The sequence below is a fragment of the Spea bombifrons genome, chromosome 3, assembly GCF_027358695.1.
Source record: "Spea bombifrons isolate aSpeBom1 chromosome 3, aSpeBom1.2.pri, whole genome shotgun sequence".
NCBI classification, from domain to species: Eukaryota; Metazoa; Chordata; class Amphibia; order Anura; family Pelobatidae; genus Spea; species Spea bombifrons.
The window spans coordinates 33,459,311-33,481,515 of record NC_071089.1 but is presented as its reverse complement, the minus strand read 5'-3'; the positions used below and the strand labels follow the sequence as shown (position 1 = coordinate 33,481,515).

Sequence of the window (22,205 nt, the reverse complement as noted above, 5' to 3'; positions counted from 1 at the left end):
GGGTTTGAAGCTGTGCCGCTACATTTCAAAGAAATATTGCTCGTGATTAAAACACTGCTAAGAAGTATCAATCAGTGGTATATAGATTGGAGTTGCTGCCCTTGTTAGGACCTATCCTCAAGGGGTAAGAACCTGTGCTCACAAGACACAGAGCTCTGTTGTACAAATGGAGCCCTGGGTAAGTGGGACATTGGTGAATCTTTACCTAATCTGACCTCATTAACATGAACCCCCCAATATGGACCACCTTACAGACTTGCTGCTCTAGGCCATAATACGCAACTAGAATCCGATATTATTCATGATCACAAGTAAAAGAATACGTATTCCTCTATCACTTTTGTTATTATTATTATTATGCAATGTACCATGAACTATTTATATTATATTATTATTATATTATATTAGTGTATTTGAATCTTTCCCATGCATGAATTTGTTATATACTTTCTGTGCTCTACCTGCATTGTATTAGCAAACATACATTGTACAGCGCTATGGAATCTGACAGTGCTATATAAAACAATAAATAATAATGGGATATAATAAAACTAGAGCCTCTAGTATTAGATCTCTGGTATTAGATCTCTAGTGTAGTTTCTTTGTAACGCTACTATAAAACATATCTTAAGGTTAAATACTGCCTTTTAATACGGGTAATGTTAAGTGCGACAAATACGTCAAGGATGGTTGAGTATTTTCAGCAATAGTTATGTGTTAACAGGCTTTTTGTCATTTTGTGAAATTCATGAATTGCTTCACATTGTTTTGGTGCAATTGGTGGCATATGTGATGCATCATGGCTTTAGAAGATAATGTACTCTGAGATTCCTTTCACACACAATAATTTCAATATTTATATCTATATGATGTGCCTGTCCGGGTCAAGCTCCCTTTATTGGCTAAACACATAGAGATACCATATCAGCCGGAAACAATTAGTCTTTGTGGAATACAGCCCTAAACTCTGCAGCTACATTTGGTTCCACATGAGTCAATTTCTAGATGGTTATCTGCTTCTGAATGAAGTTGCTTTGTCCTAAAATACTATGACACTCCAGTGATCTTTTTAATTAATGCTCCAATGACCTGTGGGAGATGGAAGCCATCCAAGCTTCCATCTTCCTCAACTAGAGATAAAAATGTGGCGAGTGAATCATAAAACCCATATGCACTCGTATCTTCCTGTTGTAAAATATTTATATGTTTGTGGAAATAACAGTTCGCCCTGCATCACATCAATGATCTGCTTTGCAAATAAGGTGTTGCTATGCCTTTGCCATTTGCACCTTTTTACAGATTTAAATAGTTAAATAAGAATTAGGATTACACTGGGGTTTCAATTGAGTACTAGGGCAGAAGGGTTCATTTCCATAAAGGTTGATGTTTGGTTAGCTATCTAAAAGTCAACAGGAGTCTTGGACATCATAAATGCACTCATCACCCATTGAGTTATTAGTGGCCTGCTGGTCCAAGGTGCTATTATTTCCCTGGCATGAAATGTAAAGAAAAAATTAAATACCACACCATGCTAGGGGCATCCATCTTTAAATTGTAGCTTTTTTCATACATTAGTTAGGCTTTACATCATAACTCATAGATTTCTTGCTTCCTAGGTTAACACCGTAGAGTTCTTGCTCTGTAGGTTAACACCACAAAAACATAAAAAGCTTCTGTTTAAGACAACCTATTTTAGAAATTATTCTGTAATTATTCCTCGCTTAGATTTTCTTTATAAATCCCCATTAACCTGTAGTACCTCTTTAACTTTTAAAAATATGCGCATATTTCAATGCCTTGGCTCAGCTTCCACACGCTGTGGAAAATTTCTGAAGCACATCATTCCTTTTCAATTAAGTTATGATGACTGAAATGGTGAGAACTCCAGTAGTTCGAGCTTCTGCACCTGTTCTTGATTCCATGGCCTGAACGTTAATTTAATTTTGTTTGTACAATGTCTTGCCTTCAATCATGTCTCTGAGATGACTACATTTAAGCAGTGAACCTTTAACTCAATACATGTGGTTAAAAATCCAATTAAAATGTAATTTGCTGTATTTGAGTACAAAGCCTACATGGTCTGTATTAAAATCCACCTGTCGTAAAAACTGTTATATTTTTGTAGCTTTTGGGATTTACACTCTAAAAAGATACCTCACTCCACCGGTTATGCGTGGCAGTATTTTGTTTTGTCCTGGGTTATTAACCTGTTATCAGAGCCTAACTCATATGGGGTTATGTATCTCCCAGTGAGAGCCATCATTTACTTCCCACAGAAAGGGACTGGGCGATTTCTTTAATTATAATGAGACAGCTGCTGCATAAAAGCTTTGTAATGTGCCCAGGTTGGCACATTGCAAATATGCTCAGGATACTTCGCTCCTAAATAGGTCACTGTAGTCCCTTTTTAAGACTCTAGATTGTAATCTCATTTAAGCAGGGCTCTCCTCACCTGTTGTTTCTGTTAGTCAAATTGTTATGTTATATGCTACTTGTTATGTCCTGTCTACCCTTTGTACAGCTCTGCGGAATCTGATGGTGCTATATAAAACAATAAATGATAATAAAGATGTATTAATTAAACACATTACTCTTCTTCTAAAGATATATCTTTAGGTCACATAAAAAGCCTCACCCCCAGCCATATCTCTAACTACACAGCTACAGAAAAGTATCCCTCTGACCATTTGAAATGTTGGGAGGTATGGTTTAGTGGGTCTATTTCCCAATCTTACATTAAATAAACATATGTAATGGTGTTTACAGATTAACATAAGCAAATTGAAGCTCACTCTATGTATATATCATGGGAACAGCCATATTAACTTCCTCTTCTCAGGCTCTGCATGACTGTCCCAATAAACTATTATCTTTCCCCGTTTGTTAAGATGCCGATTATCGTTGGCTTGTTTAGGTAAGGGTGATGTGAGAGAAAGGAGAGGGCATTAGGGCAGGAAGTAGATTAGATATGCTAGTTCAGCCATGATTTACTCAGCTCTCAGCTTCCTTCAGGTAAACCTTGAACCTAAATTTCTCCAAAACAATGTGTACTAGCCATAGGCAAATATATATATTTTTTAAAAACATGTATTCACTTTAACAGCTGTGAAGGCTCAGATCTTTTTTAAAGGATCTCTGGAAGTATTATGAGTCCCTTTTGAATTACTTTGTATTACCTTACACATTGTGCCAAGTCTATAGTGAACTCTAATTGATGACTTTACAATGGCACGCAGTGCAATAAAAACAACTTTAAGAGTCGAGATTACATTACATTTTGTTTTTAAAGTTCAGCAGATCCTGTAGTGTTGTTAAAGGAAGAGAGAATACATTACAAAACGTTAAACATTTCATGTATAGGCACTATGTATAGGGCAATCTGGCATGTTTTACGTCAACACCTTTACTATTATATGTTTAAATAAGACTAGTAGAAAATGGTTACTGGGGCTGCTATTGCACCTAAGATCTAGAAATAAGTAAGTTAACGTTGCTTGTGAATTGCTGTATAAACGGCAGTATCCACAATCACCTAATTTATATACTACTTTATAATCTACTCAGTAATTTGAATATGAAAATATACAAATTGGATTTTTTTATTGTCTCTTTGCATAGAGACTTTACAAGTAAATTATATATTAGTTCCACTTTTTTTTAGGAACCTCTACAAGGAATATGATTAATCTAATTAGCATAAAATTAAATCTCACAAATATAAATTTAAAGACTTTAACAGCATGTGATATATATGATACATAATGTATTTTTTACGTACTAAAAACCTAAACAAAATTGCTTAAATTATTTTTTTCTGAACAGAAGTAAAGATAACCTTTTGAATGTTGCATAAGTTCTGCTCATTTATTGCGTGAGAAAGGATGTCTTGTCACATACAGCCATACTACAAGGAAGTCTGGGTTAAGTAGTGTTGACACTTTTCTGGCAATACGTATTACACGTTTTAATTCGTAAGACCCCAGCGATCAAAGTACAGTATTTACTTATGAAGAGAGGCTTTTACCTGTTTATATGACTGTTTAATGTGGCCTCGCTCGCAAATTGGAGTTCAAACTGGAGTGATACGGATTGTAGTAGTTAAAATACACACTAATATAAAATAAATAAATGTGAATGCAGAGTTAAATCACAGTACTGTGTAGAATCTGTATAGATTATATTCAAGAATATAACTATTCAGTGTCCAAAACATAATGTGTCTGCCCACTGCAAAATAACAGAAGTTGCTCCATATTTACAGGCAATGGCTTAGTGCAAATGAACAAAACAAATACAGTCCTTCCTACTACTAATACATTTTTCTGGATGGTTTTCCAGTAGTAGTTGTATTTGACAATTGATCTCTTTATCAACTTAGCTATTAGTTAGTTATGTAGTACCTGCTTAGTTCTTGCAGGAGAAACACATAAGGGATGTGCAAGGCACGATGAGCCACAACGGCCATACCTTCTAATATTTAAAATGTCCAAAGAGGGACAATTTACAAAGACATTGCATTTGGCTTTTTTACCTAATGACAGCTGTTTATGTAATTGAGTAAGGTGTATAGAAGAAAAGTATGCTGTATGCATAACATTTTTTTATAAATAACATTTCTGCTTTTTTCTGTACACATTATTGTGACTTTTTGGGCAGTAGAACACAAGAATGTAACTATACTCAACAAAGATTGAAGAGACTGAGGGACTCCCTAAACAGGGACACTATGATATGCAACTTTTCTGCTCGCTTCCACTTCTGTAGTGTGTGTTCTATAACTTACTCACAGACGTGTTTCAAATAAAAAGTTTTCGGTCTTTCTTTTGTGGTGCATAAATACAATCTAAAATTAAGCATTCCCTGACAGAATGTTAATATTCCAAAGTTTGACATATTTAAAGGAATGTTTTTGAATAAGGGATTGGGTGTTTGAAAATGTGAAAAGAATTATGTTCCTAGCGCGACATGTCATTAAAAATGTTATTTTCACCAAAGTAGGTAAACAGCTCTGTTAATTACTTTTTGTTGAAGATTGCAGTTTATTAGGACTTCAAGAACCAACTGTCTTACTTTTTAAACGGCTTACGTGTATATTATTGTATATTAACACATTTGTAGTCCAAATACTATTTATTCAGTGCTTTACAACAAATTATAGCAAAACAAAAATTCAAAGTCGAATAATTACTTTCTAATGTTGTAGCACCCAAGTTACACAATTTCTGTGGGCAACAGAAAGAATATTGTTTAAAAAAAATGATTTAAAATTTACTTTGAAAGTTCAAAGAGCTAAGAATGATGTTTCACCAAATTATACACGTCAGATCTCAAATTGTAGGGTCTTGTCTAACTGTGATAATAGGAGATTTAAATTGTATAAATTAAAATAGCTGTGATATGCAATATTCCACAATGTTTTTCTAGATATCGCATTCACTCCAAGTTTTTTTTCAACAAATCAACATCCCCTTAAAGTCTGTATATACCTCATCCTTCATTGGCACTCACTCACAATGAAGCCAAATGATTCCCTTTTGAAATATGAAACAGTGCAGTTGAGACCACTGGGCCTTCTCATGTAGATAGCGTTAAGGAGCCATTTTCCCATGGGACAGGAAATCTGTGATAATGTCTTACTGTTTCCAAAGCTAACTTGAAGAAGAAAAAAAAAAGAAAAATATCTTAGATATATTAAAGGCAAAGTTCATGATTATTTTTTAGCCTCTTCCAGTGGAAGGAACAAGGAGGGGAACAAAGTTAAACTGCCAAGGAATGCTTTAAATGGGGATTCTTAAAATATGTATACATGGGCAACTTTTTTCAATACAGGGAAATGACTATCATGATTACAGTCTAGTGAACTTGGCCAGTGTGTCATGAAGTTAATTAGATTAAGCCGATAAGAAAAAACCCTGATTATTTTGAACAACGAAAAACAAGTGGTGAAAATACAGTTATTTTCTTTATTTTCGGACACCGATATAACAGGGTAAAATCAGCAAGTAACCCAGAGAACAGTTGGTCTGCCCATGAAAACAACTCATACACGTACCTAGGAAAGTCCCAGCGTAGGTTACCTGGAGCTCTCATTCTTGTGTGTGGCCCGTGAAGCAGTGAGGCTAGCCTTTAGATGGTGGGGAAAGAAGAAACTGATCCATAGACCCCACAGAGAGTTCCCAAATATGCTCATATATACCCACAAAAAATCCTCGGTTGCAAAATGAAAGATTAGTTATATTATAATTTTGCATTTCATTTATACATTTTTTTTGTTGTAAGCTCAAAAGTCCACCCACTTGAAAACACAATACTTGATATTTTTTATATTGATCTATAGATCCATATGGCACGATAGCAAGTAGAGTAATTAGCAGTTAGTAGAGGAGGGTGCATGCAGTGAGTGAAACTTGACATAGCATACTTGTGGCCAGTGGTGGTGTGAAAATATAAGCAGACTAACCACCCGATTGGCTTATCTGGGAACACTCTGTGTTTGACCCAGAGTCAACCACTGTATGTGGCTTTGTATGGCCGAGTATGCAGATACTGAGTAACCAGAGCTTGAGCGTTGCATCCATGGACTGATGGTTGGCCCAGTGATGGCCTACCACAAGTAAACTGGTGTGAACTTGCTTCTCCCCAAAACCTCTAGCAAATTGGATTAGAAAAATATGTTCTTTTAGCTTCTTTCACTTCAGTTTTGCCTGCAGTCGATTTTAATTTTGAAGGCATAAAATAATATTTTAGATACTATTTCACAAAGGGCCACGTACAATAGGGTAAAACTAAGGAAATTCTGTAACAAAGTCTTGAACAAGGGTAAAACTTTAGGAATTCTTAGACAATATTAAAACTGAGGCAGCAATTCAGTGGAATATGCTTATGAATTGCTTTAAACATAGCAATTTACACTACAAATGTTCTTGTTTCGCCTTCATAGGTATGACTGCCAGATCCAATCCTTTTGTTTTTATATGTCTTTGGCAATGATAAGTCTGTCGTGAAATTTTGTAAATTACGCCAGTGTTTCAATGAACTTGAGACTCCTTAGAGACTATATAAATTCTTATGTATTCAATGTGTCATTAGGTTTACTATTATACAAAAAAAATAATCGGTAGAAAATGTGGGTGTTTTTCATGTGTGTTTAAAATAAAGAGCACCTGCCCCATAAACATGTTAATGACATATTTGAAGATGATGAAATTATATGTTTACACGTAATGTGCACACGTAAGTCTAAATGACCAGATTGCATTATTATTAGAGTTTTGCCTGTCAACTCACACTTCAGTGTTAAAAGGACACTTAGTCTAGCACAATGGTGAAGTTTAATTGAAACTTAAGTGGCAGTCAAGATTATTGGTACGCTCAGAAACTGCTTGCATTTTGCAATTCTGTTTTTCAACCAATGGAACGTTTCTACACTAAGTGCCAAGTGTCTAGTGTTTTGTGCTAGTCTTATGTGAGGGTGCAGAGCTCACCAGGCAGCCATACCTGGGAGCTTCCCAAGAATATGCTACCTGGGGCTTTCCCCTCTTATGGGAAGTGGCTTTGTGAAGGGGCAAGGCTAGCCCCAGGCAATCTTTAGTTGCGGGAAATGGGTGGGAGTGGCATGCCCAAATGCCGCTGCCCCCCAAGAGAAAGAAAAAATGACCCAGGGGAACCAGGGCTTCACCCATCGACTCTGTGTCAAACACTGAGTGTTCCCAGGTAAAATGGCAGTCATATTTATAGGTTTTTTATGCCGATTCTTCAGCTAACATAACTTTTCACCTATATATATTTGTAGTAAAGTGTCTACAACATATGGATGAAATTATGTATGCTGTCTAAGTAACACCATGACATGAACTTTAATTAGCAAATGTTATTATTTCACCTCTTTCCTTAACAATTTATCATTTCTCTATTCCCTTTTCCAAAATGCATAACTGTTTAATAAAAGAAAATGTTCTTTGATGGTAACTGGATTCAGTGACAATACATTTTCACAAATGCGGTGTATGGGGCCATACATGATCTATACCCTGTCATATGCTTTCTTTATGAAATAATTTAGGGTGAACAGATGAAAAAGTGAACACATTTTGCATATTGTTGTTTAGTTGATTATTGTTTTGTTATTAACCTTTGTAAGCAGCACTTTCCAACTCGCCACCAGAAGCTCCTTCATATTCCATTGGATTGTCTCACCTTGTTCTAAATTGTCTCTACCGCCTGTCCTGCTGGGAACTTTATGGATTATTTTGTACATAAAGCTACATTTTATGCTTATATTGCCCATACTTAAACTGTCAATATCCGTTATATGTTTACGGAAAAACATTCTTGAGATTTTGTGAAAGCAAGACTTGAAGACATAATGTTCCCTTCCTAATAATGTTATTTGGTTTCCTTTTCTTAGGACATTGCATACTTGTCACTTCACTTCCGGAATATTTTATTTATTGAGAACTTTTCTAAAACCCTTACAAAACACTTAGTATTTAGATACTTATTGATTAAATGTTTTGTTGCTGTCCCCAACATTAGTAGCCACAAAGAAGCTTGATGCGTTGATTTGATAACTGAACACAACCTTTTTTTATTACCTTGAAGATATAGCAGGACTAACTGCAGTAGCTACAAATATACTTAGGAACCTCCAAGGGCTGATCCCCTAGAGGTCTTCTTCTGTTGCTCCGGCTAAGTTGGGGAGGCATGGGCAGCCAAGGCATCTTTTTTTTTTTATCTAATTGATGCCAGTTTAAGCTTCCCGTCATCCCCTCCGTACATGAGCGAAAGGTGGAAGTCTTTCTCCAGATGCACAGACCTCCAACACCTGGATATGATTGCTATTAATGTAGTCAAGAAACAGCTTCCATGGTTTCCTAAGAAAAGCATACCCTTTTTGCCCCATGTTAAAGAAGGCTCTGTCATCAGAAAGGCATATAATGGAAGCTAGAACGCAATAAACTAGAAATCGGGCAGGAGTGACTGCAACTCACTGTCTAGCCCTGTCATAAGAGTTATACACTTTAATAGGAACATGAAACCTTTTCACCAAAAATAAAAGTTAATGCCTCAGGATTTAAATCTGTTTGCTCTTTATATCAGCAGCATTTAAACCTGTAAAATGGGCTTGGTTGCCAACACCAGGTAAGGCAAGGACTTTACAGCATTTCACTCAGTACCAAAGAACCCCTTGCAAATGAAAGGAAATAATAGAAAATCTATTTTTATTAATTTGTATGAACAAGTCGTAAGCTAAAGAGTCTGTATGCTGACCCACATGTTTTTGACAAGGCTGGCGGCAACCATATGGCTCGTTCACTGAAATATAACAAAGCCTGTTGACGACTACCCTGCCCAATGCTAATCTGTGTTTATTATGTTTACAATAAATTTAATTTTGCTTACGTATAAAATGTACCAAAGAACAGTTTATCACGTTTTAGAGATTACCCTACCCTACCAATGCCAATAAAAATAGTCTTTAGTCACAATGGGTGTAACACTGAATTTTCACCTTGCCCTCACCCTGTGAGGGAAATGCATAACTTTATCTACTGGCAGTCCATAGTATACTGTGTGAACAGTGTTCAAAGGGTCAGCAAAGGTTTAGTCAGTTGATATGTTTATTTCCACAACCATTTTTATTGGCAGTATCCCAAATAATCAGTAAAAAGGCCCCCAACTTGGCTGTAATAATATTTTTCTTACTGCACTGTTTTTCAAACTGTAATTGTGTGCTACTGTGTCAGCCAGATCATTCCTTTCGTAGTAAAACAAATACTAAAAATCATTTACCTCCAGATTGTTAAAACACTTTTCACACATGTGCATTGTGTCATTACTTTTCAGACGGGCCATAAAGTGAGCGCACATCCTCATAAATGCAAGCAAGCAAAGAATCTGCTGCTTTCTTCGTGTTAAGCCATAACATGCTGATTTTAAAGGAAAGATCACCAACAAAGAATACATATTAAGGCATTCTTTAAACTATTAAAAAAATAAAGAACTTACCTTTAGGAGAAGCTGCAGCTTCATAGCTTCAATGGAAAGCCTCCTTTGTGGTCCAGTGTTTCCCTTGAAGCAGTCAATCGCTGGCAGGAAAGCACACCAACAAATCAATACAAGCGATTTCTGCACCTTGGCACGAGGGTCTCATTATATATCCCTCCCTCTCAATCCTCACCGAGCCAGCGCAGAAGTTTGTATTTGATATATTTTGGCCAAACATACCTCTTGCGTGACAAATATTTGTGGGGGGCAAGAAAAGGGGCAAATACAATGGAATTTTAAGGGGATCACTCAGCCATCAAATGCTTTTAGGTGCGAGCACCACCTGCGATTTCTGGGAATAAAGCTATGCTTTAATACATTATAGAAGAAAATAGAGCTGATAACATTCTTTTATTTCTTAACAAATGTAAATAATTACAGTATAAAAAATATTAAAAGCTTAACTTGTTGGTTAGCATTTGCATCTGTAATGCTGAATAGGAAATCTAAGCCTACATATCTTTAACAAAAAAGGTGTATTTACACAATCACTGCAGGCTGTTTCATTGTTACACAATTCTGTCAATGGGATTGAAAGGAAGTTGCTGACCTGTAGGTGTGGTTCTTTTAAATTCTTTAAAATGCTACCATGATTAACAAGAGAGGCAATAAAGCTTTATAGACAGGCAGGAAACATGATATTTTGGAAATATTAGATTTCTGAGAAAAAAAAAACACAATTCAACAAAAATAAAAAAGGTTTCTAGAACAGTGTAATTCTTCATAGTGCAAGTGTTTTGTTTTTGAAAGCCATCTAATCCTGGAATCACTTTCAAACCGCATTGCAAAATGTGATCAACAAACCGTTAATTTGTGATTGGTATTTTAAATTAATATGAGATGACCAAAAAAAGAACCTGTGTAAGCTTGTCAGACATTGCAGAGTTAGCCGATATTCTACTCGTAGCAATAATGCCATACAGTTGATGCAGGACTTGTAGACCATCTGTATATCAATGATAAGAAAGAGCGTAGACTTTATATTAGGGTAGCTAGCCCAGAATTCAGTTTATTAATTTAAAGCGAAATTAATCTTTCTTTCTTCACCCTTATTAAAATGATTAGTCAAACCTTACTCGTATGAAAAACAAGTTTACATCTTTATCTTAAGTGTTTGAGTAAAAAATCTGCATCATGTACCTTAAAGTAGATCACTTCCTGCTGCCTGCTCCCCAACCTGAACAGTACACATGCTGGCAGTGTCCATACACTTTGTTAGATCCTTGAGGTGGTCTCACTGAGACACAAGGTGGATAGTTCAGAAGGAATACACACTTAAAGGTCCAAGGGAACAACAAATATTTTTCTTTTACACTTCAGGCCTGGAGACTTTCATTGTTGTCACTCATGTCACTAAGTTCATTCTTTATTCTTTGCTGGTTGATTAAGGCCAAGCCATTCTACTGTTTAACACAAGCAGTGATGTCTGTCTAGTAGATTGGGCTCAGATAACAGAGCTAAAGCTTCCTAAAAACATTATCTTAGAATTCATCTTTAATTATTTTTTTTTAAAAAAAAACAGCAGTGTTTTTCAAAGTTAATATAGCTATAAAAAATTGGTGGGACTTCCCCTTAAAACAGTGTGTTATATCCTATGGCTTTACACAGTTTTGATTGACAACTCCTTCAAATATCATCAAAACATCAAATGTTAAAAATAAAGCAGAAACCAGTAAGCTTACTGGGGAAGAAAGTTTTCAAGAATAACTTTCCTAATATACAGTGTACTGAGACGTAAGACCACTAGATATTGTCATCTGTGTTCAGGCATTTTTCCAGCTTGAGGGGGAATAAAAGTAATGAGAGCTAAAAGAATGATGGCTTAGTGTGGGCAAGTTATTTGACCATGTTTCCAATAGGGCTCTCTTTGTTCCTTACTTTCATAAGCAATGACCACTAGATTAATTTGCTGAAGAACACAATGCCCTCATTCAACCATCTGGTAATATCTCATAGCAGCGAAAAGACGCTCACAGTTATCTAATGCTGATGATGTGATGGGAACAATCGTGGAATCAAATTTGAGTTGGCAACCTTTGTTCGTCTGGCAGAAATACAATTCCACGCTGTTATTAATGTAAGACTACAGCAATTACGGCATAATAAGCAGATCTTCCATAGTTTGGAGCAGGGAGGAGCTACATTTCTTTATTATTGCGTGCTCAAAATTATATTAAATTAAAGAAGAAACATTTTCTTGTTGGACATACGTTTATATCAAGTATATAACAGTGGGGGGGGGGCAGATATTCCTGTACTGATCGCAGATTATATAGTCCAAGGAATTTTATGATACTTTTCTTTGGGCATATGTAACACAATTAGATGTTGACTCCACATAGCCTATTATTGCTGGTTTGCTAGAAGTCTTCTTTAGGAGAAAAAAAATATTTTAATCCTTTGGCTGTAACTTTAAAGTAGAGACATCAATATGCTATTTTATGAGTTAGGAAGATTTAAGATTTAAGGTTTAAGGTTTAAGATCCCATTGGTGATAAGGCCATGTCCATTGGTATTTCATACTGCAGTTCTGCATTACTAGATCCCCGTAGGAAAACCTAGAAAAACATAGTTTACATAGCATTCAGTGATAAACTCTAAATCCAACCCAGCTCAGTTTTTCTGGTAATAAATATTGGTACCTTTCTCAAAAACCTTAACAGAAAGGATTATTTATAACTTTATTATGTTTAATATTGTGTTTTTAGTATCTACTTCATAAAAAAAACCAGTATGTTCATGTCACAGCCAATATGGGTGTAATATATGTGATTTTTTTTATGTTATTTTCTGTACTATAACCTTTAATTTTCACAACAATGAAGGCTTTGAGGATGACACTTTCAATGCAGAAGTGTAATAACAGTTACGTATGTACCTCTCATTGAATAATGTATTTATCAACCTGTGGTTATGTCAAGATGCCCTCACACCTCCATTTCTGGGGGCTCACTAGTTTAATTCATGCCATATCTTAAATTGCATCAGCCTTTTATTTACACCAGGTCTTAATTTTATGTCAGACAATACACGTGCAAATGGCATTAAGCTGGAATTATCGTAATATTTTGTATTTACTATTGCATATCCAATCTCAGTCTCTCTACCACGGCAAAGTGTGTGGAATTACAGAACATAAAGAAAACACTGTGTGCGACTTGCCATGTTTAACTCTATTACATTTTTTAAGGATTCTCATGTGCCAGATTTCCTTCACAATCAGTTCCCTTATTTTATGGATAGATTCATGCTTGTTTCAGCAATTGACAGATTGTACAGGTCTTCAAAGAAGCTACAGACACATTTTAATGGGAATCCTCTATGTAAGATAGCTGAAATGCTTGACTAAGCCAAACTATATAACTACTAAAAAAAGCAATACAGTAATTAAACTTAAAATAAGTAACAGTATTTAATTATAAATGCTTTGCATTTTTCTGTTACGACATTCTACAGACCATTTACACTGGCATCTTAGCTTTGGTATTCACCCAACTCTTGGGTAAGACAATGGCAAATTAATAAATAAATTAAACTATTTCATATATAATACAAAGTTAGACATGTATGTCCACTTCTATGTATTATCTACAATTCATCCAGTTTGAATTATCACATTTTCTAGACTGTTTTTAGGAAAGGACTGGCCATTGGACACACTGTGAAGGTGTTCAGTGGGATTTTGGGGATTACATTGTTTTCTAATGCAATATAATGGAATATGTTTGCCATGACATAATGTGCCAGCTTTGATGATGTAATCTCCTTCAGGGCAGTATCATTGTAACTTCTGAGGACACGTGTTTCCCAGAAAGCACAATGTTTGATTTGTAATATATCATTGCCAAAGACTTTTACTTTAAAGCGAAACACATCAATATAATTTACGGCAACTATGTGGCATGCAGTGCTATAAAATAATTAAACACCTATAGATATTATTGTATAATATAGATTTTTGTATAATTGTCAGTTTGTTTGTAGCTGTGTTTTCTGAGAGTTTTTGTCCCTGTGGATTAGTTGCTATACATGTTTCTCATTCTCTGATTCCAGAAATAAAGATAACTGGACATTGTTACTGTCTCTAGTGGCATGCGTGCCAGAGATGCAGCTGCCATCGGGCCTATATATATATATATAACATTATATTTCTCATTACTGAGGTGTAAGGGACCAGAACACACATGGTATTTGTTCTTCTTTTGCCTATCTTATCACTGACGTATGGGAACTGATTAAAGACTCCAGGGACAATTCATCTGCTCTGCAGATAATTCATTCACACGTTAATTAATCACTCATCATGTAAGCATGTTGTCTGACATTAAAAACACAAACACATATTTTAATATCACCGCTTTAATTAGAGTTTAATAGTGACATTTAATAGTTTAATAGTTAAATTTCTAATATCGGCATTAGACACAGGGTACTATGTGTTCTAAATACATGGCAGACACGTTCTTGATTGCCAGAATAAATATTTGCCTGTGTGTAACTGTCTCCACGTGTTTATGAGTGTTTCAGCTCTTCATCAAGTCAGCTTCTTATCTGAAAATTTGAGTGAAGAACTTTAAGAGCCTGATTTGAAGAGGGTTACAAGAAACTACTCATTCATATCGTATGTGTTTTGATTAAAGCAGGCATTTAAAATTATGGCACCTCTTATTAACGAAGAGGAAAGGACATCTTTTATTTAACACCAATTAGCTTATTTTTATAATTCAAACTTTATGTATTAAAAATTCAAATTTAGGAGCAACTGCTTATGTATATATTCATTAATGCTTAAATAACCATCACTATATATATATATGTATATATATATATATATATATATATATATATGGTCCCCTTGGACCAATAGGGAATGGGGAGCATGATTGATGGTCCATGGGAGAGGCTGCAGTAAGCGGGTTCACCATTTGTGGGTGGATTAAACAGTGTTGCAGCTGGAAGGTTATGGTCTGGGTCCCCTGGCCAACGTGGAATCTAAGGTTATAGGAACAATCGCCCATAACAAGCTTGGGGAGGTGTGCTCTGCAGGTGTGTTCTGCAGGGCTAGGATTCTTGGTCAAAGTGTCATAAAGAGCTGCGTATTGGGCTTACTGCTCAACAGCTGACAGGTTGTAATTGGTGTGTGGATTTCCAGGTGTATCCCTTGCTTGGGGAATTGATGTGCAAAATTGATGTTGTAATGAAGCTGTGGCCAATGCTCCACCCCCACAAAATGGTGTTAAGTGTCTTTATATTGGGTCTAGTCAGGTGTGGGGTAGGGTTATGCTATGAGTCTAAGCAGATGATGTGGATGTACCTCAAAAACATTCATTCTGTTTTTAAAATTAGGCTGTCAGAGTGTGTGTTTTCTGTGGGTGATATCTAAAAGTGTGTCAATACCTTAGTTTCCACCCTGGACATTGATTTGCTATTATAATTAGTAAAAGCTTGCTGACTCTTCTTAATTTCTGGGCCTCATAAGAAAGAGGACCATAAACAAAACAATTTAGGAACGTAATTGTATATGCTGCAATATGTGGTAGGGCTCTTTGTATTTTATGATTTTAAATGGGTTCCAGGATAGGGTGACCACATTTTATTTCTGCCATTCAGGGACACACAATGAAGCGCATGAGACTACACACACACACACACAAATATATATATATATATATATATATATATATATATATATATATATATATATATATATATATGCATTCAAACTTGGAATAGGGTCCGGGACATGTGGTCACCCTATTCCAGGACCTGCTTGTTGATAAGGTCACAGAAGATGTGCCAATTAGAATATTTATACAGACAGCTGTAAGCTGCCTGTAAACACGCTGAGATTCTCATGACTCCCTTTATTTTTTAATTGAGAAATGAGAAGTTGTGTTTAGAGACATGTGGAGTGATAGAAATGAAAGAGTACAGAAGTGAACAAAAGGATACAGAAAGCACATATGCATACGTCTCCCATACTTACCAACATTACGGTATTTCATGCTGAGACATTGGTGCGCTCGATGCATTCTAAACTTTCATTGGACCCAATAAATGAAGCAAACGGGACAGCTGGAAGTTCAGACTTAATTCTGATGGTTGGGGCTGTTAAGTGAAAGTTTGAGACCATTGGGCCAAAGCATTTTGATTGGATACACGTACAGGAGAGGTGTTGAATAATTTAATAATCACGTATGCTTCCCTGTTACGTGATAACGTCAATTGTGCAACTTCTAATCAGTTTGCATGTACCGGTATTTACTGTGTGTGAGTATATAGATTTATGGCTAGTAAATATATAGATTTAAATGTATAGATCGTGTTTGTACTGTAACTGGAGGACATCTCATGTGTGGGTGATTAGTTCCCAATGATAAGCCATTCAATAACCGCATACTATGCAATTGGCCTGATTGTGGAGATGCTGTAAACCCTTGATTTAATCTAAATACCAAAGTATTAAATGGGACACAGAGACTGAGACCAACTCCCCAGAGAGCTAGCATACTTGCTATCACAGATTTCCAACTGTTCCTTTTCTATTGTGTTAAACGTGTGAATATTTCCTTTCTAGTAGCACACTTTCTATTCCACAATCCATGCTGTCTAATCAAACTGCAGTTTCTAGGACCCCATAAAAACTTACAAGAGAGAGAGATGATAAGAATGAATTACAGCTGTCTAGAAGGTTGGGTTTTGTTTTTGTTTTTGTCTCCAGCTAAGGTATTGCAAGAATCTTGTAACAAAACCCTAGGCTATATTGCTTTAAAGGGGAAGCCCCATGGATGGTTATTGTTGACTTTGTTATACTTCATTCTGCTCATAAAACTTCCTTTATCTGCAGACTTGACAGCTGCCATTGTTGTCAGTTGGGTGATATTTTGATTGACTTTCTCCACTTAAACTCTTTGTGGTAATGCAAACTAAGTCTGTGCCTCCATATACTTTCATGTGTCTGGAGGATCAGCATACCATATAAGGACACATATCTTGTGGGGTGGCAAGAGGTTGCTGATCATTCAACAGTACAAGGAATTATATTTCTTCTCAAATATATTTTATTAAGTATTTTTACATTTCAAAACAAGGGGAGAACATGGTAGAGGGGACGGGAGGAAGGGATTTAGTATTTCCATCTACCACAATATAAGAATGTCACAGCTAACGTTATACAAAATACAGTTTGCATATAATAATATAAGCATGAATGCATTCAGACACAAATACAATTTGAAAGAACAATATACAGGTATTACAGATCATACCATTTAAATATATATGATATAATGCAATATAATATACAGTTCCATTCTGTCCTTCAGAAAACAGATCTGAAAACTTTATGACTCAATAAGTAAATTATAGGAAAGTCTGTGGTCATATATAACCATCTGATACCTAAGTACTGTAAACCACAAGAAGAAAAAACTAGATTATCAATATGAGGATACTAAGGTAGGAAGGAAGGTAGGTAGGAAGGTTGCCTCAGTGTCATTTCATATGGCTTGTTCTCCACTACCATTTAGACACGATTGAAGGCTCCAAAGAGCAGGGCCATCTTCTCCTTTTGTACCCTGTTATTGTTTGTGATTTTAAATTGAACCTACTGACTGATTTAAAGCACTACAGAATCTGCTTGCGCTATATAAATAAATGTAATGTAATTTAGCTTGATGTTCGCTAAACCATGATGAGTTAGCAAACATAAGACCTTAAATATACAGTAGATTCTTCATTTTATGTAATATTCTTATTAAAACCAGTTTGTCTAATTCTGTCCGTATGTTAATACTTTCCATAGCATTTTTTTAGAACTTTTTTATTCTATGGTTATTATTATAATTTAATTTTGGGGAAAACATTGCCAAGTCAACACTAGAGGAAAAAAAAAAAACATTGTTCCAAAGAAAACCTCTCTGTATTTTTTCTCTCACGGACCATATGTACCCAAATATGTTAATAATATTATATTTTAAAGGGCATTTGATCACAGTTGAACAGGAATCACATGTCGCTTAATTGGAACATTATGCAAAAGACTGATAACTGTTAAGATAGAGATTTTAGCAGTTTGATCACTTCTTTGTATTAACTAGCTCACTAATACAGAATAATAAATCTTACTAAATGTTCTTATAGGTTTTGTAATGAATGATCACATTACATTACATTGTAATCAGTCATATTTTTTCCAAGTTTCATATGCCAAACAAAAAAGTCTTAACCAATTAAAAAAAAACAATGCACCGGGGCTCTTTGGGGACCTTGCTGACTGTGGGCATCAGAGCTTCTGGTAGCTCTATCATCATCCTACAAATTACCCCTTGCACTTCTTGTCAGACTCCACCCTATATATTTAGCTATGTAACCTTAGAGAGGTAGCCCCTCTTTCGCATAAAAGAGGGCCATTCACCCTACAAGATGATCAGACTGCCAGGCAAATACTTTGGGGAGATTAGATATTGACCTTGCAGCTGGTCCATTAAGTCTATGGAAGTGTTTCCTTAGCCGGCACAGCCTGCAAAGTATGCAGTATCCATGCTTTATACACCCAATCAGTTCTCAGATGGCTGGGAACTGATGTCATATCCCAGCAGTCAACAGAGAAGATGGTGGTGCGGAAATACCCATGGTGGAAGACGGGGGATCACTCATGTCTAAATATGACCAGGTTTTGCATCTGATATATTATTCCAGTTAAACCTTCTGTGCAGCATCCATTCCCATTCTACTGTGTCACATGGCACATGAGCACCTCAGAGGGTTCTTATGTTCAATGAAACATTAGAAGCTTACAAAACGTTTAGTAGCAATGAAAGAAATACAAAAAAATCTTCATTGAACATATACAGTATTTGTACTGCCTGGAACAATGTATGTCTACCGTAGATAATAATATCATAGAAAATGGTTTTCCTTCACACACTAATGTATTCTGTAATTATTAGTCATCATACTTTACCATGGGGAAACGTGTCAACAGGTGGCATAACATTACTATTTTTTCATTTCCAACAGTTTTATGTTGTTCAAACTGCAAGTTAATGCTGACAGCACCCTCTGGATACTTCACCTCTCCTTGCTACCCTCAATTGTACTCAAATAGTCAGGACTGCAGATGGACTTTACGTGCTGCCCCTGGATTTATCATCCAAGTGACTTTTGTGGATTTCGATATTGAAGAGGCTCAGAACTGCATGTATGACTCACTGTCAATAAACAATGGGGAAACCACGTCAAAATTTTGTGGAGTCACAGCAAACGGCCTCTCGTTCAACTCAACTGGGAATGAAATGATCATAACTTTTGTAAGTGACTTTAGTATCCAAAGAAAAGGATTCAATGCAACGTATAGTCATGGTAAGTACCAATTCAATTTTAAATATACTGTAGATGCATTGAAAGGAATTTTGTCTGTGGTTTGTCTTATATTAAAAACAAAAAAGGAGGCTTTTATTTTTTTATTCTAAGTAAAGGAATTTATAGGTTCTACTAGTAAGGTGATGCCATTACTAGGCGAGATGTGAGGGCTAGAGTGCTTGATGTTGTCTTTTTCTCAAATGGATGATCTTAAACATATGGACCATAAGCATGTTGTCCTGTCCTTGAATATCACCAAATCCATTAATTGGATTACATTTCTGTATTCTCCCATTTTGTGATTCATCTGAAACTGCTCCATCGTGTAACAAAGGTCTTCTACAAGATAGCACTCAAAGTGAAATATAAACACGGTGGTACCGTCATCATCCCAAGTTAAAAGTTCAGGCTCTACTCCAAAGAAAATGAGTAACACATATTTTTATGACTGTGAACATTAAACAGTTTCAGTGTTGCTGAAAAAAGTGAGTGTGGAAGGAAATGTGGGCATAGGAGGGGTAGGTAGAAAATGGTACAGGGGGAAAGAGTTGTGACAAAAGCACAAGGGCTGAGATGGGTCTGGGGATTAGTTTTTCTTCTGGGGCTGAATCCATGTACCATCATAAGATACTTACTGGACCATAGTGTCCCCAGGAGTGACATGCAACTCCTTTTGAGATATAAAAAAGGCTAGCCCACATTCGCAATCAAAAAAGTCAAAACAAGCCTTCAGGGGCCTGGCTCACAGTGTAATTTCTGTTGAAACCTGTACTTATTTGGTTATACAAATAACGTATTTATATATTTTTTCTTTTTTTAAACAGTGGCAGTATCGCTAAGAAATCAAAAAGTCATTCTACCGCAAAACCAAAATTCCAGTGTTTCTGTTTCAAACAAAGTGACTGTGCCCAATCTAAGCCAATTAACTGTATGCTTTGAGGCGACAAAAACCAGTAACAGCACAGACGACTGGAAAGCATTCTCCTACTGGATGTCCTCAACAGACTATTTTAGTTTTGGGAAGTCAACAAGTGGACATTTTATTTTGATTTCAGGCGTGCAGTGCATGCTTGATTCAATTTTACCTCTACTTCCAAACGGGGAGTTTTTGAAAGAGAGATTTCAACAGCTGTGTATTGTCTGGAATAGCCTCTCTGATGAACTTGGCGTGAGTGTCAAAAACAGATATCAGAGTATCCCTTGCCCGCAATTAAAGGGCCTAACTATTCCAGGTGAAGGAAAATTTATATTAGGATCGTATGACAATATTGGGCCACTTCAAGGAGATATATATAATTTTCGTCTTTGGGACAACGCAATGGACTCCGTGGCACTCTCAAACCTCAGCTGCGATGTGAAAGGGAACATAATAAACTGGGAAAATGATTATTGGCGCATCCCTTCATCCGCAAGAAAAGCTGAAAGCAGCCTCAGTTGTGGTAAGTTGGATTCACATCTGCTTTTCTTCTTCTGTTCCCTAGGGTATTGTGCAAAATATTGGTTTTCTACAAGGTAGAGCATATGTGTTTTATTGGCAGCATATGTTGGTGTTAGAGAAGAGAAAAGACAGCAGTTAATATGAATTATGTTCTGAATTTCTAGCATTAATAGAACAAAAAAAACCCCCAAAACAAAAAAGACAAGGTAGATTAACCATGAGGCAAAAGGGGCAGTTTATCAGTCTCCTCACTGCGATACTAAATATGTGAAACAATCAGCCAGGATAGACAGTTTTAACAAACGTGGATGACTAAGAATGTAGAACATTCTAATGTTTGTTTAAATTGAGTTTTCCATGGGTTGCTGTAGAATGTGCTTTCATAGTATATCGTGAAAACACAAGAGGTTTAAAGTTTAGTGGAACTTCGAACTTTAGAGTTAAGAAGTAGTTATTATTTACATCTATACATACATACATACATGCTTCTTCCCTTCAGTATGGGAATATATACATGAATGCTTAATGTAGTTTTCCTAAAGAGAGAATGTTTAATTGTCTGATACTCTGTGCAGTTATCTATTTACTTGTTTTCCAGGCTACTAATTAGTAATTTTTCATAGGTTATTTATACATAGAAATGAGCAGACATTTAATTTCACTTTTTCTAGAGGTGTTTTGCCTAGATTATTTGTGTAGATTATTTCATGTTTCTGCCCAATCTATTTTTGTAAAAAAAAATTACCATCAAAATACATTTTTTTTAATTAAAATCAAAAGCATTGCTTTCTATATTTCTGAGATTTATAAAGTTATTAGGTGCTGATACTTTATTTTTATGCCAGTGCCTTTTATTTATTTTTTAGACTGATTTATTGAGAACTACGGTAAGTCTGCTGCCAAAAACCATGGCAAATGTAAATATATATTTGCAATATATTAGGGTTTGGTTTTTATACACTTTGAAAGTGCTAGCTATGACATTGATTTATTATGCATACATAAACAAATTGAACAATAAAATGCATGTGATTATATGTTACGCGCTTCTTAGACTGCTTACACCCACTTGTAAAATGAATTCATTCTTCACAGCCAGAGATATGTATAAGCAATTTCTTCCATAACACGCAGCTTACTCTACTGCATTCCTTCCAACATTAGAAAAGGCCATAGAGGGACCCTTTTGTTTTATGCACTGTCCTTAGATGTATGTCGTAGATTTCTGTAATTGAGTGAGTTATGTACAAATGTAATGCATTTTATTTAGGCAACTTAATTTATAAACCACTTTTTCTCCTGTTTACATACACATTATTGTGGTTTTTGGAGCCGTAGAACACTTTGAGATAGAGAC

The 22,205-nt window shown here is 35.7% G+C and overlaps 1 protein-coding gene across 1 annotated transcript in view; it reads left to right on the top strand.

Annotated features, from left to right (window-relative positions):
* The window catches only part of ADGRG6 (adhesion G protein-coupled receptor G6), a 75,944-nt gene that overhangs the window by 16,673 nt on the left and 37,066 nt on the right, over nt 1-22,205 (top strand). Inside the window, exons 3-4 of the mRNA XM_053461059.1 lie at nt 19,069-19,410; nt 20,235-20,849. Coding sequence (XP_053317034.1) covers nt 19,069-19,410; nt 20,235-20,849 — 957 coding nt within the window. The remainder of the gene's footprint in view (nt 1-19,068; nt 19,411-20,234; nt 20,850-22,205) is intronic.